Source organism: Erythranthe guttata, chromosome 14, assembly GCF_056151865.1.
Source record: "Erythranthe guttata isolate IM_541 chromosome 14, IM_541, whole genome shotgun sequence".
Lineage (NCBI taxonomy): Eukaryota > Viridiplantae > Streptophyta > Magnoliopsida > Lamiales > Phrymaceae > Erythranthe > Erythranthe guttata.
Genome location: NC_142546.1, coordinates 693,061 through 706,503, shown reverse-complemented (window position 1 = coordinate 706,503; position 13,443 = coordinate 693,061). Strand labels below are relative to the sequence as shown.

At 34.9% G+C, this 13,443-nt stretch overlaps 4 protein-coding genes across 6 annotated transcripts in view; 1 reads left to right on the top strand and 3 right to left on the bottom strand.

Annotated features, from left to right (window-relative positions):
* LOC105961525 (endo-1,3;1,4-beta-D-glucanase) overlaps positions 1-13,443 on the top strand; it is a 74,238-nt gene that overhangs the window by 23,070 nt on the left and 37,725 nt on the right. The window lies entirely within an intron of this gene.
* LOC105961645 (uncharacterized) lies at positions 277-3,238 on the bottom strand. The gene is made up of 3 exons (XM_088813288.1): positions 2,806-3,238; positions 2,147-2,222; positions 277-2,031 (listed from the first exon to the last, which is right to left on the bottom strand). The coding sequence occupies exons 1-3, from the start codon at positions 2,833-2,835 to the stop codon at positions 554-556; spliced, it is 1,584 nt and encodes a 527-aa protein (XP_088669414.1). The 5' UTR covers positions 2,836-3,238; the 3' UTR covers positions 277-553.
* On the bottom strand, positions 5,795-9,313 carry LOC105962227 (uncharacterized). The gene is made up of 9 exons (XM_088812634.1): positions 8,854-9,313; positions 8,406-8,467; positions 7,932-7,986; positions 7,282-7,380; positions 7,046-7,132; positions 6,854-6,970; positions 6,456-6,548; positions 6,328-6,358; positions 5,795-6,240 (listed from the first exon to the last, which is right to left on the bottom strand). The coding sequence occupies exons 1-9, from the start codon at positions 8,953-8,955 to the stop codon at positions 6,062-6,064; spliced, it is 825 nt and encodes a 274-aa protein (XP_088668760.1). The 5' UTR covers positions 8,956-9,313; the 3' UTR covers positions 5,795-6,061.
* LOC105961588 (uncharacterized) lies at positions 9,793-12,209 on the bottom strand. Of its 3 annotated transcripts, none has more exons than XM_012985834.2 (2): positions 11,977-12,209; positions 9,793-11,791 (listed from the first exon to the last, which is right to left on the bottom strand). In XM_012985834.2, exon 2 carries the CDS (start codon positions 11,789-11,791, stop codon positions 9,992-9,994), a length of 1,800 nt encoding a protein of 599 aa, XP_012841288.2. In that variant the 5' UTR covers positions 11,977-12,209; the 3' UTR covers positions 9,793-9,991. The 3 variants fall into 3 exon arrangements, with proteins under 3 accessions (XP_012841288.2, XP_012841271.2, XP_012841284.2); XM_012985817.2 differs by having other exon boundaries at positions 9,793-11,796; positions 11,977-12,196; XM_012985830.2 differs by having other exon boundaries at positions 9,793-11,802; positions 11,977-12,138.

Sequence of the window (13,443 nt, the reverse complement as noted above, 5' to 3'; positions counted from 1 at the left end):
GAATCTTTTAGATTATGTGGAATATTCTTCAGTTTGTACCCCTTTAAACTGCATTTTTGCATAAACGTGTACAAAATAGAAAATATTTCACGAAATTTAGAAGATTGTGTTGAATTTGACACTGTAAAAGTGAATATGTAAGAAAATTTATAGTTAGGGAGTTGATTGCAATTATTCAAACATAAGGGGGCTTTTTGTAATTTAACTTTATCTGAGAAGTGGTGGTAATATACTCAAAAAAGAAAAAAAATGGCCATAAAAAGAGACATAATCCAATTAAATAAAATCCCATTTTTCTATTAATATTCATTTATTTATATCTTCCAAACTTTATTATATTAATAACTATTAAATACTTCCTATGATTGAAAAACTGAATCTAAAACTTAGGATTCAGAATAAGTAACAAAAGAAAACAATCCAACTAAAAAAAGAAAACATTTCCATGTGTATTATGGCATCAAGACTAGAAATTAAGTCAAGAAAAAAAAAAAAAAAAAACTATGAACTGAACAGAACCAAAGCCCTACACAAATCACCGATCGTTCGTTTCTCACATAACGTTACAGCTGTTGGTGTTTTCGTCGCTGAACATCGCGTACTGGTCGGGGCGGTCGCCAGGTGGCGGCGGGTAGGGGTAGGGCGGATACGGGGGCGGCATGTAATTCACGGCAGGCGGCGGCCGAGCGTACATCATCGGCTGAAACCGCTCGTTCCCGTTCGCCCGTTGCTGGTTCATCATCATCGCCGCCAGCTGCTGCTGCTGGAAGTACGGATTCCCGGCCATGTGCTCGGCGGGACCACCACCGCCGCTACCGCCACCTTGAAAGTAGGCTGCGCCACCACCGGCACCGGCAGAGGCGGGAAGGCCTTGGACGGCTGCAAGATTGCCCATTTGATGGCCCATCGGCATATTACCGATATGCCCTCCCTGCATTTGGTGGTGGCCCATCGGCATTTTTCCCATGGGGCCCACACCACCACCACCACCACCATTCATGGCCATCATATTTGGCATGCCATGAGGATGAGGATTATGCCCATCATTCATTCCACCCACTTTCTTGGCCCCATTACCAATAATATTACTAACCCCACCACCACCACCACCACCACCACCATTCTTGCTTTGACCACCACCATTGCCGCCTCCCCCTCCGCCATTCTTGCCGCCCTTTCCACCACCTTGAACTTGCCCTCCACCATTATTATTCCCATTTCCACCTTTCTTGCCACCATTAGCACCACCATGATTCATCTGAACCGGCACATTGCCGCCACCTCCACCACCACCTTTTTTCGCAACCCCACCACCGTTTCCTCCACTATGACCACCACCACCACCACCACCAGCCGCCTTCATGAGCTGAGGGTTCTGCCCATTCATCATATTATGCATCATCATATTAGGCATATGCGCACCCCCACCACCACCACCACCGCCGCCATGGCCATTAACCATACCGGGCTTCATCTTATTAACAGGGCCATCATCCAAATCATCGTCGAACTCATCATCATCAAACTCATCATCATCGTCATCGTAGTCATCAAATTCGTCATCACTCATACCATCATCCTCCGGCAATTTGAACTTAACCGATTTCTGCTCCATTTTGTTGTTGCTATGATTATTCGGCGCCATTTTCATGTCCTTCATAAACTGAGGTGGAATCTTCAGATCTTGAAACCCTTTCATCTGCTGCTGAAGCTGCGGATTATGACCGTGTGGTGGACCACCACCTTTCGGCTGGTTATTACCACCACCGCCGCCGCCGCCCTTTTGGCCTTGTTGCGGTTGCTGTTGTCCCTTGTTGCTGTTTCCGCCTTTTCCGGAGTCGACTTGCAGATTCTTGAACTGATTGTTAAGGTTGTTATTGTTATTGTTGTTGTTGTTCGGTTTCGATGGCGCACCCCACATCTCGGCATGTTTGCCATTCTTGGTGAGCTTCTTTATGATTGTGGCTGGGTCAACATTTCCAGAAACTGTCACCTTCCCTTGTTCTGAATCTATCTTTGTAGTGTATACACCTAAACACACACACAAAAAAGATAACAAATTTAGAAACCCCAGATACATTTCACTGTGTGTCTGTGTGTAAATTCATGGAGAATTAAAGATAAGAAATAGGAGTAGTTAGTTTACCCTCAATCTTCTGCAGGATTTTCTTCACTTTATGCTTACAGCCATCACAGTGTATATTGACTTTAAGAACACAAGTCTGCAATTACAAGCAAACCCACAGAACATAAGAAAAAAAAACAGGGTAAAGCTCACAACTTTATCACTTGTAAACCAAAATTAAGGATAAGAATAAACAAAATCAAACTTAAAAAATAAAAATTAAGGAAAAAAATGGAATCTTTTATCACTTGTAAACCAAAATTAAGTTCAAGAATAAACAAAATCAAACTGAAAATAAAAAATTAAGGAAAAAAATGGAATCTTTAATCACTTGTAAGCCAAAACTAAGGCCAAGAATAAACAAAATCAAACTGAAAAATTAAAAATTAAGGGAAAAAATGGAATCTTTTATCACTTGAAAACCAAAATTAAGGCCAAGAATGGACAAAATCAAACTGAAAAATAAAAATTAAGGAAAAAAATTGAATCTTTATTTAAATTAAAACGTTTATAAATCTCACTGAATTGCCAGCCAAAAAAAAAAAAAAGAACAAGTAACATGAAAGGAAACCGCCATTAAAAGCCACAAAGCCAAAATGCAGTAAAAACACAAGCTTTCTCTCACACACATTTTCTCACACACAACTTGTATGAAGAAATGAGCAAGAGAAGAAATTTACCTGGATCTTCAAGAACTCGTCTTTATTCATTTTCAGACCACCTTAAAAACACAAGAGAGACAAAGGAAGGAGAAACAATGTAAGAGATTTTGAAGTTAAAAAGCAACAGATCTGAGCCAAGGATGTCTTCTTAAAGAAGATAACACTCCCTCATAAAACTCACACAGAGAGATACAGAGAGAGAGATGAGAGAGAGAGAGAAGTAAACAAGTTCAGGGCTTGTGTGTGAACAGCATTAAAACTTCTCTGCTCAGTTTCTGCTTCCTCTATTTCAGAGTTAGAGCAAGAGTTTTGTGTGTGTGTGTGTGTGTGTGTGTGTGGGAGTGTGTGTATTTGTGGGAGTGTGTGTGTGTTTATGAGAGAGAAAGAGTGAGGAGAGAGAAAGGAGAAACACTCGCTTCTATTTCGGCTTTGGGGCTTTATTTATTGGTTTATCTTTTTTCTTTTCTTATTTATTTTTTACCCTAAAGTTTTATCATACTATATTAAATTTTAAAAAATTATTTTCAACTTTTATTAATAATATTTGGGCTTTTAGGCTTGTGGCTTGGCTTGGCTTCAATGAAAGCCGTTGGGGTTTTCTTGGCTCGGCTCGGCTTAACTCAACTAGTCAGCTAGGGTTAACCATGGTTAGATAGAAAAACAAAAATCAAACGGAAATATTTATCTGTCGATTTATTACCAGCTGATTCTGAAGAAGTTGTTTGTCAGATTTTCGAAGTTGGTTGACACAATAAATTGATTGTGGATTTTAATTATATTTATATTATTTACTATATTAAAATATAAAATTATAAGAAAATGATAGTACATACTGTACAGTGCAGATTTCTGCAATTGGGTATACGTATTTATCATATTTACGAAAATACCTTCCCCTCTGATTTAATATATACCTAGATTTTGTGATGGGACATTTAAATTCTTGACCATTACAATTAGATGTTGACTTAATTCAAACTTTATACCTTAAATTATATTCCATCCTTTTTCATATTCAAAATTGAGATTCATTACATAAAAAATGTAGAAATATATCAAACTATATATGGTAAATTAGTAAAATATGATCTTACTAGTGTTATATTTGCATAACTTAATTTTATTACATAAAAAAATCGTAAATTACCTGTAATCAGATATGTGCATTCTTGTTCCATCAATTACGCTTCGTTACGAGTATATGCATTTTTGCCTCTATGTATGTATATATATACACAAACATGATCTTACTTAATAGTCAAGAAATAGTAAAATTATGCAATTAATATTGAGATTTTCATCTCTTTAATTAATTGATCTTAATTTGTTTAAAAAGATGGATAAATAAAAGAAAATATTAAATTGACACAATAAATACACATAAATTTGCTAGGTACTAAATTTGGATTTTCGTGTGGGTAAGAGGTACAACTCTCAATGCACGTGTAATTAAATACGCGTGACAAAAAAAATATAAAGAAACCCAAAAATAAAATAAAAAAGCGCACTTGTCTAATGAATTTAAAAAATCCAAAAATTAATTGTGGATCCTAATGAATTTCCAAAGGATCTACCACGCGCCACGCGCCATTTCTGACGGGTCAAAACCCGACCCGTACCCAAGCCCAAATAAGACCCGGAATCACAATTATGAAAAATTGCGCATGCATGGTACTTGATATTGCAGCAAAGAATCATTCTTTCTAATGTAAAATGTCACATTCATTAATTCAATAAATAATATATAAAAAGGTAAATTAATATATAGTAATAAATTAATATAAAATAAGATATTTTATTTTAGTCATTTAATGTAATACCATATAGGTGGAGACAAAGAAAGCTGTAAAAAATTGGTAGAGTTTAATTTTTTCCCCTCTAAAAATCTGCACTTTTTTTATTTATTATTTTATTTTTCTTAAAAGGCTAAATAATGATGAAACCCTAGTGGCCTTTTGTCCTTGTTTTCTTTATCTATATTGGTTTGAAATTTAATATACTCTTCGAAGGGGCCCCTTTTAGCAATAAAGTAGATATAGAATGGCTGGAAAAGAAACTTCAAACAACTTCTCAATTCAACCTATAATAATTCTTTGCTGCTTTTGTATGCCATTCACCAATAATTCTGGATCTTGGAGTTTTCTTTTTTGGGTAAATTACAATCACCTCCCTGAAGTAAAGTGTAATTATAAAAAACCCTTTATTTGTTTAGAAATTACATCCAGCCCCTGTAGTTTGTAAATTTCTTACATCCACCACCCTACAAAAGGTGTTATACTGTTATTACATAGGTGGATGTAATTATGGAAAAATTAGAGTTTTTTTTCCTCGTATATAGACTTTACTCAGGGGTGGTTGTAATTTACCATTTACACCCATCCCTCAGGTAAGGTATATTTACCAACAAAAAAAACCTTCATTTTTTCATAAGTACATCCACCATCTGCAATCTGTAGATTTCTTACATCAACACCCTTTTGTAGGGGCGTGGATGTAAGAAATTTACAAACAGCAGAGAGTTGGGTGTAATTTCTAAAAAATAAGGGGTTCTTCGTAATTACGCTTTACCTCAGGGAGGTGGTTGTAATTTTTATTTATTTTTTGGAGTATTTTCGTTTGCTTACTATTCACTCAAAAGATTGAAATCTCAATCATTTAAATTTTCTTGTTTTTTATGGAAAGTAGATTTTTCAATCTTATTTTTACATGAATTTGGTTAAAAAAAAAATAGTACAAGTTTATGCAATTTATATACAAAGAATAACATGTGCTCCCACATGTTAATAAAGTGTTTGTTCATAATGAGAAGAAAAAAATAGATTGGTGAAGACCATCATAATTACATACATATATATATGTGTGTGTGTCTATATATATATATATATATATATATATATATATATATATATATATATATATATATATATATATATATATATATATATATATATATATATATATCACCTTGTATGTATAGATTCATTCATATATGAGAAAAACATTTAACTTTGTCAAAAAATATTTCCATCTGTTGAAATAAGTACGACTGTACAAAAAAATATAAATCCCGTTTATTACATGTTACACTCGATAAACTTCATCGGTACAAATCTCACCGCACCCACGCTTGTTAACTAGTCATTTTGCACACACCCACGTGCATGTGTGCGTGATTGTGTGCAAATCTACAATGAAATGCTACTCGATATATTTTCACCCAATGTGCAAATCTAGTATATAAATTTTTTTATTTTTTTTTTCATGTGAAAATAAATCAAGGGTCATGATCTTCTCGAGGATTATCCATCGTACCTAAAAGAGGTTGATTGAGATTTGTGGAGGAATCGATTTCTGGTGGGGCCAGGTCAGCATCAACGCCCTCGTTTCCGTTTTCGGCCAATGCTTTTTCTAAAGCAGTTCTTGCAACTCGGGTCACGTAAATCATTAATATTACTGCAAGTGAATCCAATATAAGAAAGTTAGTATTTTGCCAAAATATTGAAATCAAAACAACAAATGAAAGGCTTAATTCGGATTTACCAGAAACCACGAGGCTCAAACCGATGAATGCCTGTGTCAAAGACAAGTCTAGGTTAAACACCGGTAATAATTATTATTGTAATAAATTAATTAACTAAATAATTTAAAATTAAAAAAAAATCTCGTACCCAACGGGTTTTAGAAAACCCGCTCCATCCATGTGTTACATCGGAAAGATCCTTCAAAGTTGTCCCAACATACACCAATGCAAGAGTAATTGGCTGTAAAAAGAACACGTAATTTGTTCAAGATTGTTTCAATTTATATCAAGATTTAAAATTCCTGTTTGAGCTTTGATTCGTTTATCAATTTTTTTATTCTAATCGAGCTCAAGCTATGTCCGAACGAAAACGAGGGTTGAAGCCTCATTCGTTATATTAGAAACCAGAGATTAAACAAGCTATTTAAAAATCGATAAAGAAAATCGAGTATCAAGTAGCTTGATTTAATCATGTCAGATCTACTTAAAAGGGCCGTAAATGAACAACTCATAGAGAAAAAAAAATAAATAAAATAAGTTACATACCATCATACCCAACCACGAAGCCAACATGTATGAAGCTATTGAGACGGGAGTTACAGAGAGGAGGTAGTTCAGCATGTTAAACGGAAGTAAAGGTACAAGTCGAAGCAACAGCACAATCTATTCAACGACACACGAGAAATTAGTTGTATATATATATATATATATATATTCCAACGAATATCTTAAGTATACCTTAAAACCGGACCTCTGAATTGCAATTGCAACTGCGTGAAACTTTGGGTAGTCGTTCAATTTGGAAATAACAAATGACCTCCCAAGCTGCATAGAAGTAGTCGGGAAGAGATAAAATAGACGACACTGAATATCGAATGTAGAAAAGGTGTTTTTTCTAATGTTCATACAAGTATAAAAAAAAAAATTAAGGACTTAAAATCGATGCAGCTTCTAGAAGATTAACAGAGACTTACGGTTCGGCCGAGAAGAAATGCAGCACCAGCACCTAATGTGGCGCCGACAGAATCGGCAATAAAACCGATAGGCAATCCAAACAGGTAGCCCCCACCCAGCTGAAAGAGATATTAATAAGTAGCATAAAAACACTTCGGTTCATTCAAAAAAATAACTTACGAATTTTTTTCTTCTAAAACTGGAAAAACAAAGAATATTTATCTTTGGAAAATCGAAACTTAGGATCATGCTTGAAGAAGGTTACCCTTAGGAAATCGGGAAAAAAAAAAAAGTAAAGGACATATGTTTTGTTTTCTTATCTACCCATTTATTTGTTTATACATTTAGGCCCCGTTTGGTTGCCAAGATTAACTAAATAGTTGGACTTAATTTGATGTTTGGTATCCCCAATAAATTGCCGGGTCGACCCGCCAAAATGATGTAATCATGGCTTATCTTGCCAAGATTATCTTGCCTTCTAGTGTGTTTTTTTTTGTTAGACGTCGCGAGCTCCAATAAAATAATTGGGTTTCATTAGACTATTTAATCTTATCTTGGATAATCTTATCTTGCCAACCAAACGGGGCCTTATACTACAAATGTATAAATGATTTGTCGGGACAACTTGAAATTAGAAAAGAAAGATTGTAGCAGAGAATTTAGTCCTTACCGTAAGTACTGAAGCTGGAACTGCCAATATCGTTAAAGGAATGTACGCCACCGCTCTACAAAGTTCAAGAAACGAGTGTAATTAAAAAAAATGAAAGTGAATAAACATAGCAAGTATATAAGTTAAACTTGACAAGACCCGAAGAAATTGGGGATGAAGGAAACTCATTTTTTTTTCTCAACTCCGACATGGTTAAATCTTCTCGTGGCATTAAAACTGAAATTCTATTTTTAAATTATATCTACTACTAAAAGTATGCTCGTCACCAAATCATTTAAAGCATACTCATTAGAAGATAAAGATGGTTTTCGAGCTTCTCCGATTCTACACATATCTATAGAGAAAGTCATGTAACTTGTTTCGTATTTCAAACAAAAGCTTGATATCTCAAACGAGAAAAATCCACAAATGCTCGAATGAATCTTTAGCCACACGACCAGAAATTTACGAGCGAATTAAAAGAGTGGTACTTACAGCACTACAGGACCCCAAGAACCGAGATCTTGATCTATCCATACTAAGAAATCCTTTAGCATCTGCATACAAAAACTAGTCAGAAACAATGTCGATAAAACTATCGTACAAACAGTGATCATACGTTTCTTTCGACGATATCCATAAATAAAATCTTGCTGCTTCAATAACAGTTTTCCAATAAAATGAGCTCTTTCACACTAAATCAAGAATGAGTACAAATGAACTTATCAAGACAACAAAGTATTGAATTTACGAATCAGACGACGAACATTCTTTCATTTCGGAACCATCTCGATTTTTCCGGGGTAGAGCCTAGATATTTATAAAAGCCCAATTCGACAAAATCCATAAAACTCACATGAGTCATCAAAACCCTCAAATCAAAACAAGCTACATATAACAGTAGAAAGCGAAAAATCGAAAAACCCATAAAACAAAATCCGACCTGTTCAACGGGGAGAGTGAAGCAAGCAATAATTGTAGCAGCGATAAGCAACAAAAGCAAGAAAATCCTAATAAAAGAAAGCCAACTCATTCTCAAATCCATTTTTTTTTTATCCAATGTGGGCACAAAAATCACAAGTTTTTGCGCCAACCCCTCTCCTCTTCTTCTTCTTCTTCTTCACCGTAAGCTTCAATTAAAACCTGGGCCGTAAAATTCGCTGGATTGAATTGAACAATCGGAGAAAGAAACAAAAAATTTCACCGCCCAATGAAAAAAACCCTTTTCAGAAAATTACAGAAAGTTCGATCTTTTAGCCAATTTGTTTGGGAAGATCGGCGTTTCTATTGTTGCGAATAGGATTTTTTTTTTTGAAATTGGTGTTCGTATAAAAAATTCTTGCTTTTTGTGTTTTCCCAATTTTCTGCCGCGATTTTGATTTTTTTTTTTGTTCAGGTGCCACAAAGATATCCTGGCCGTTGAAAGGTCATCACTACCCTTAACTCGTGACGTCACCTTTTGCTTTTTAAATTTTAATTTTAATTTTAATTTTAATTTTTAATTGTTTAATTTTGTTTTCATCTGAACTGAAAATATGATTAGATTGAAATTACAACTTTCAGAAAATTTAATTTTAGTGGTTGTTTTTTATATTTTAACTTATTTTCGAAAGTAATAATTCAAATTTGTACTGCACAAAAGAAATTAGAATTGGAGTTTCGGAAATCGGAATTGAAAATTTTGAAAAAAAAATGGAATTTTTAGGTGAAATCGGCAGAATTCGAAGAAAAAAAAAACATAAATTGTTATTCAATTTATAACATAGAAACTTACATAATAAAGTTTATATTATATTGCAATACATGTATTTTCGAAAATTAAAATAGATCAAAATAAAGTTTATATGATTATATATTGCTGTAAAATGTGATTCAAACAAAATCAAAAACCAAAACTCCATATAAACTACAGCATTAAGCTGCAAAAAATAAATAAAAAATAATGCATACAATATATGCATGTCAAATAATACATCCATCACCCCCTAACTATATATAGTATCTCTCAAAAAAAAAAAAAAACATTTGCCATCTTCTAATCATTCAAAAATTTCGATCCAATCACGTTACCTCGAATCCGATCACGCGCTCATAGCGTTAATCAACACATGACCTAACATAAGATCAACGAAATATTGATGCCCGATTTGCCCATCCCTCCACTTCGCCTTCAAAGGGGCCCGCCCATAGTGGACTCCGTCATTACACCGATTATCGTAATGCCATGGATAAGTCATATCGAAATCATCCACAACTCGATCAAGAACTCGATACTCCCTCATCTTATCCAACAACACCCCATTAAAAACCTCCATCTTTTGTGGATTAAACGCCATCGAACGAGCATACCCACCCGTTGCCACAGTTGTACGGTATATAACCACCGGGGGCGAAACCCTCCTCTCCCTCACCCCTTTCATTACATCACCCCAAAAGGAAACTGCAAAATCCGCCCCTTTAATGAACTGTCGGATATTCGGCCAGTGGACCCCATCATGCAAACCCGAGTTCATAATCATAGTATCGGGTACCACATTGTTGTCCGTAAAGTAGCTCTTCAATAGCTCTCTGTAGTTTGGATCGGATAAGGAATCCAAGCCTTGATAATTTCCCGTGTGGTTCGAATGCCCGTTGAAAATGCTGGTGAACCGGACTTTCTGAGATGGGTTTTTGGGATTTGTGATATTCATATCGAATATTCTCGGAACTATAGGAATACTCTGCACGTCCAAAACGAAGTGGAGGATGTTTCGAATCGTGTCGCAATGATTTGAATCTCCCCACCAAAAAATCCAACGGTTGTTCAAAGAATTCCACGCTTCTTCGCTCGAGTACAATTTGAACGAGCAATGGGTGGAATATACCCACCCGTTACTCTCTAGTAACCCTAATGGACCACTGCACCATGGATGCACACAAGGAAAGCTCGGTTTTTGACATCTGTATCGCCCGTCGTTGCTGATGCGGCAGTTCTCGTTTCTTGCGTGACGTGTCCATCTTCCGGACCAAACATCCTTAGTGAAATCGAACTTCTTGCATTGTTCCACTTCGGGCAAGTGGGAGTTAGAACTTGAGTTGACGAACTTGATCGGGATTACACGGAGGACTTTATCGAAGACGAATCTTGCAGGCGAAAATTTGAGGCCTTCAAAGTGGCGGTACAATAGGATGATGGTGAAATTGTAATTTCCGACAAAATCGGGGTGGATTTGGAGAGAGACCACGTACGTCCCGTTTCCGAAGTCTTTAATCGGAGGCCTCGATTTCCAATTTTCGCCGGAAAGATCGGTTTCGAAATAATCCCCACCTAGACAATGTGGCTCCCCTGAACCATCTATTGCCTGAAAAACAAACTCGTGAACTTCACCGGCGGATAATTCGATCGTGCTGTTACTATCATCACTACTTAAAGATTGGATTTTTATATCAACAGTTCTTGAATCTTTACAAGGAACACCACCTGGAGTTAGCCACTTTGTAAGAAGATTGGATGAATAGTTTACCTCCAACTCAGGTGAAACCCAAGAAAGATTAAACCTGGGATTTTCTTTTTTCGGGGTTTTGGACAAATTGAGTGGGTTAGGGCTAAAATTAGGGCTTGGATTTTGGTGGGTTTTGGATGAATTTTGGTGGGTGTGGTTTGAATTCTTGATCTGGAATTGAGCAGAAATGTTGCCAAAGTTCAAATCTTGAGAGCTGGGTTGTTGTACTTGTGGCAAGATTGTAAATTCAGACAAAGGGAAATCTGTGTGGAAACTCAAACCATCACTACCACAGAGAATCAAGATTCCAAGAAACACAGCTATTGTAAGAATCTTGAACCATTGATGAACTCTGGGGTTTGAGTTTGACCATGCAAAGTTTGCTGCTTTCTCCGGCATCTGAGCTGCAGCTTATAGATTAATTATTATCCAAGAAATTAAAATTAAAAAAATATATTCTTTGTAATAAAGTGAGAAAAAAAGGGAATTTTTCTCTAAGAAAACAACATTCCCAGCAAGATATTTGAATAATGTTTATGTTTTTCTTGGAGAGATAAAACAAAGTTTTAGTATACAAAACTTACTGTTTGGCACAGAACACAAGTTGTCACAAGAATTCCTTCATCCACCGGCCACAAATCTCTCTCTCTCTCTCTCCTCTTTCTCTCTCTAAATAGATATATTAATAAGTCTTGTAGGTTGGGTTGTTTGTAGTTGAAAACATGGAGTTCTATACTATTAATGATAGGAAAAACAGCAGTTGCAGCTGAATTAGTGTTGGAAGAGGACTCGATATACTATATTATATTATTATTATAATGCTATTACATATATATTAATTAATAATTTATGTAGGAAAAGACTAATTTGACCATAGGTTTACAGCAAACCACCGACAGACAATTGGGAATAGGATTGTGGCCGAGCACGACGATTGGGGAAGGGTAATTTGGTCTTTTGACTCTTGCATGGCTGTTGCAGGACACGGTGCCACGTGGATAAAAGTGGAAGCTTTACCTTTGTGTGTGTTTTTTTACATAAAGTAATCCAACATTGAAGATACTATATATATATATGCATGAATTATCAAAAATATATATATATATATATATATATATATATATATATATATATATGCATGCATATTAACATGGATAAAAAGAAAATTGAAACCCTAGTTCTATTTTTTGTGTGTTTTGTTATTACTATGCTTTATATAGTAATAACATTTAACGAATATTGTTTAAGTACTATATTATTACTAATATTCAACATACGTACAAGTGTACGGAGTTCGATAATAGTTCGACCGACTCTCGAACTTTCATCACAGGGTGATTGGTGACTCGACCCATTCTCGACGCACTTTGATATATTAATTAATTATAAGTATTTATAATCATTCATCTATGCATTATTATTGATGTATGTAATTTTTTAGTTTGAATGAATAATTATAATATATATATATATAGAGAGGATAATAATAACTATTATAACAATGTCAAACGTACATTCAGATCTGTCTAAGTTATTTGAATCGAATATTTACTAAGAGAAACAACTAAAAAAAATGTAATTAAAAAAGAAAATTAATTTAAAGGACAACTTTCATGCAATCATTGATAAATTGGTGGAACAAATCTCCCAATACAAGAAAAATTACTAGTATATTAATTCAATATTATAATAAGGCTAAAAGTCAAAAGTATTGTCTTTTTCTTTTTTTTTTTTTTAATTTAAGATCAAATTGCAAAACTACCCCTCTTATTTTTATAACTACAACCACCATCCTCAACTATGAATCTTCTTACGTATCCATCCTTATGGCGTCAAATTCGACATAATTTTTTAGTTTTCGTGAAATGTTATCTAGTTTGAATTCGTTTTGTACAAAAAAATAGTTTTTGATGCACCACAATCTGATGTTTACAAGTCAAGACACATCTTATTATCATCTTTTAGAAAAATGTGGAGCTCGAATAGTAAAACAGGTACAAACTTGAGAATGTTCCACATAATCTAGAAGATTCCACTAAATTTGACAGGGC

Bases quoted from the DNA above. Each gene is read 5' to 3' on its own strand.
- LOC105961645 (XM_088813288.1), bottom strand. From the start codon at position 2,835: ATGAATAAAGACGAGTTCTTGAAGATCCAG. The intron at 2,223-2,805 runs GTAAATTTCTTC...TTGTAATTGCAG, and splicing joins ACGAGTTCTTGAAGATCCAG to ACTTGTGTTCTTAAAGTCAA. The intron at 2,032-2,146 runs GTAAACTAACTA...GTGTGTGTTTAG, and splicing joins AATCCTGCAGAAGATTGAGG to GTGTATACACTACAAAGATA.
- LOC105961588 (XM_012985834.2), bottom strand. From the start codon at position 11,791: ATGCCGGAGAAAGCAGCAAACTTTGCATGGTCAAACTCAAACCCCAGA.
- LOC105962227 (XM_088812634.1), bottom strand. From the start codon at position 8,955: ATGGATTTGAGAATGAGTTGGCTTTCTTTTATTAGGATTTTCTTGCTT. The intron at 8,468-8,853 runs GTCGGATTTTGT...TTTTGTATGCAG, and splicing joins TCACTCTCCCCGTTGAACAG to ATGCTAAAGGATTTCTTAGT. The intron at 6,549-6,853 runs GTATGTAACTTA...TTCTTTTTACAG, and splicing joins CTTCGTGGTTGGGTATGATG to CCAATTACTCTTGCATTGGT.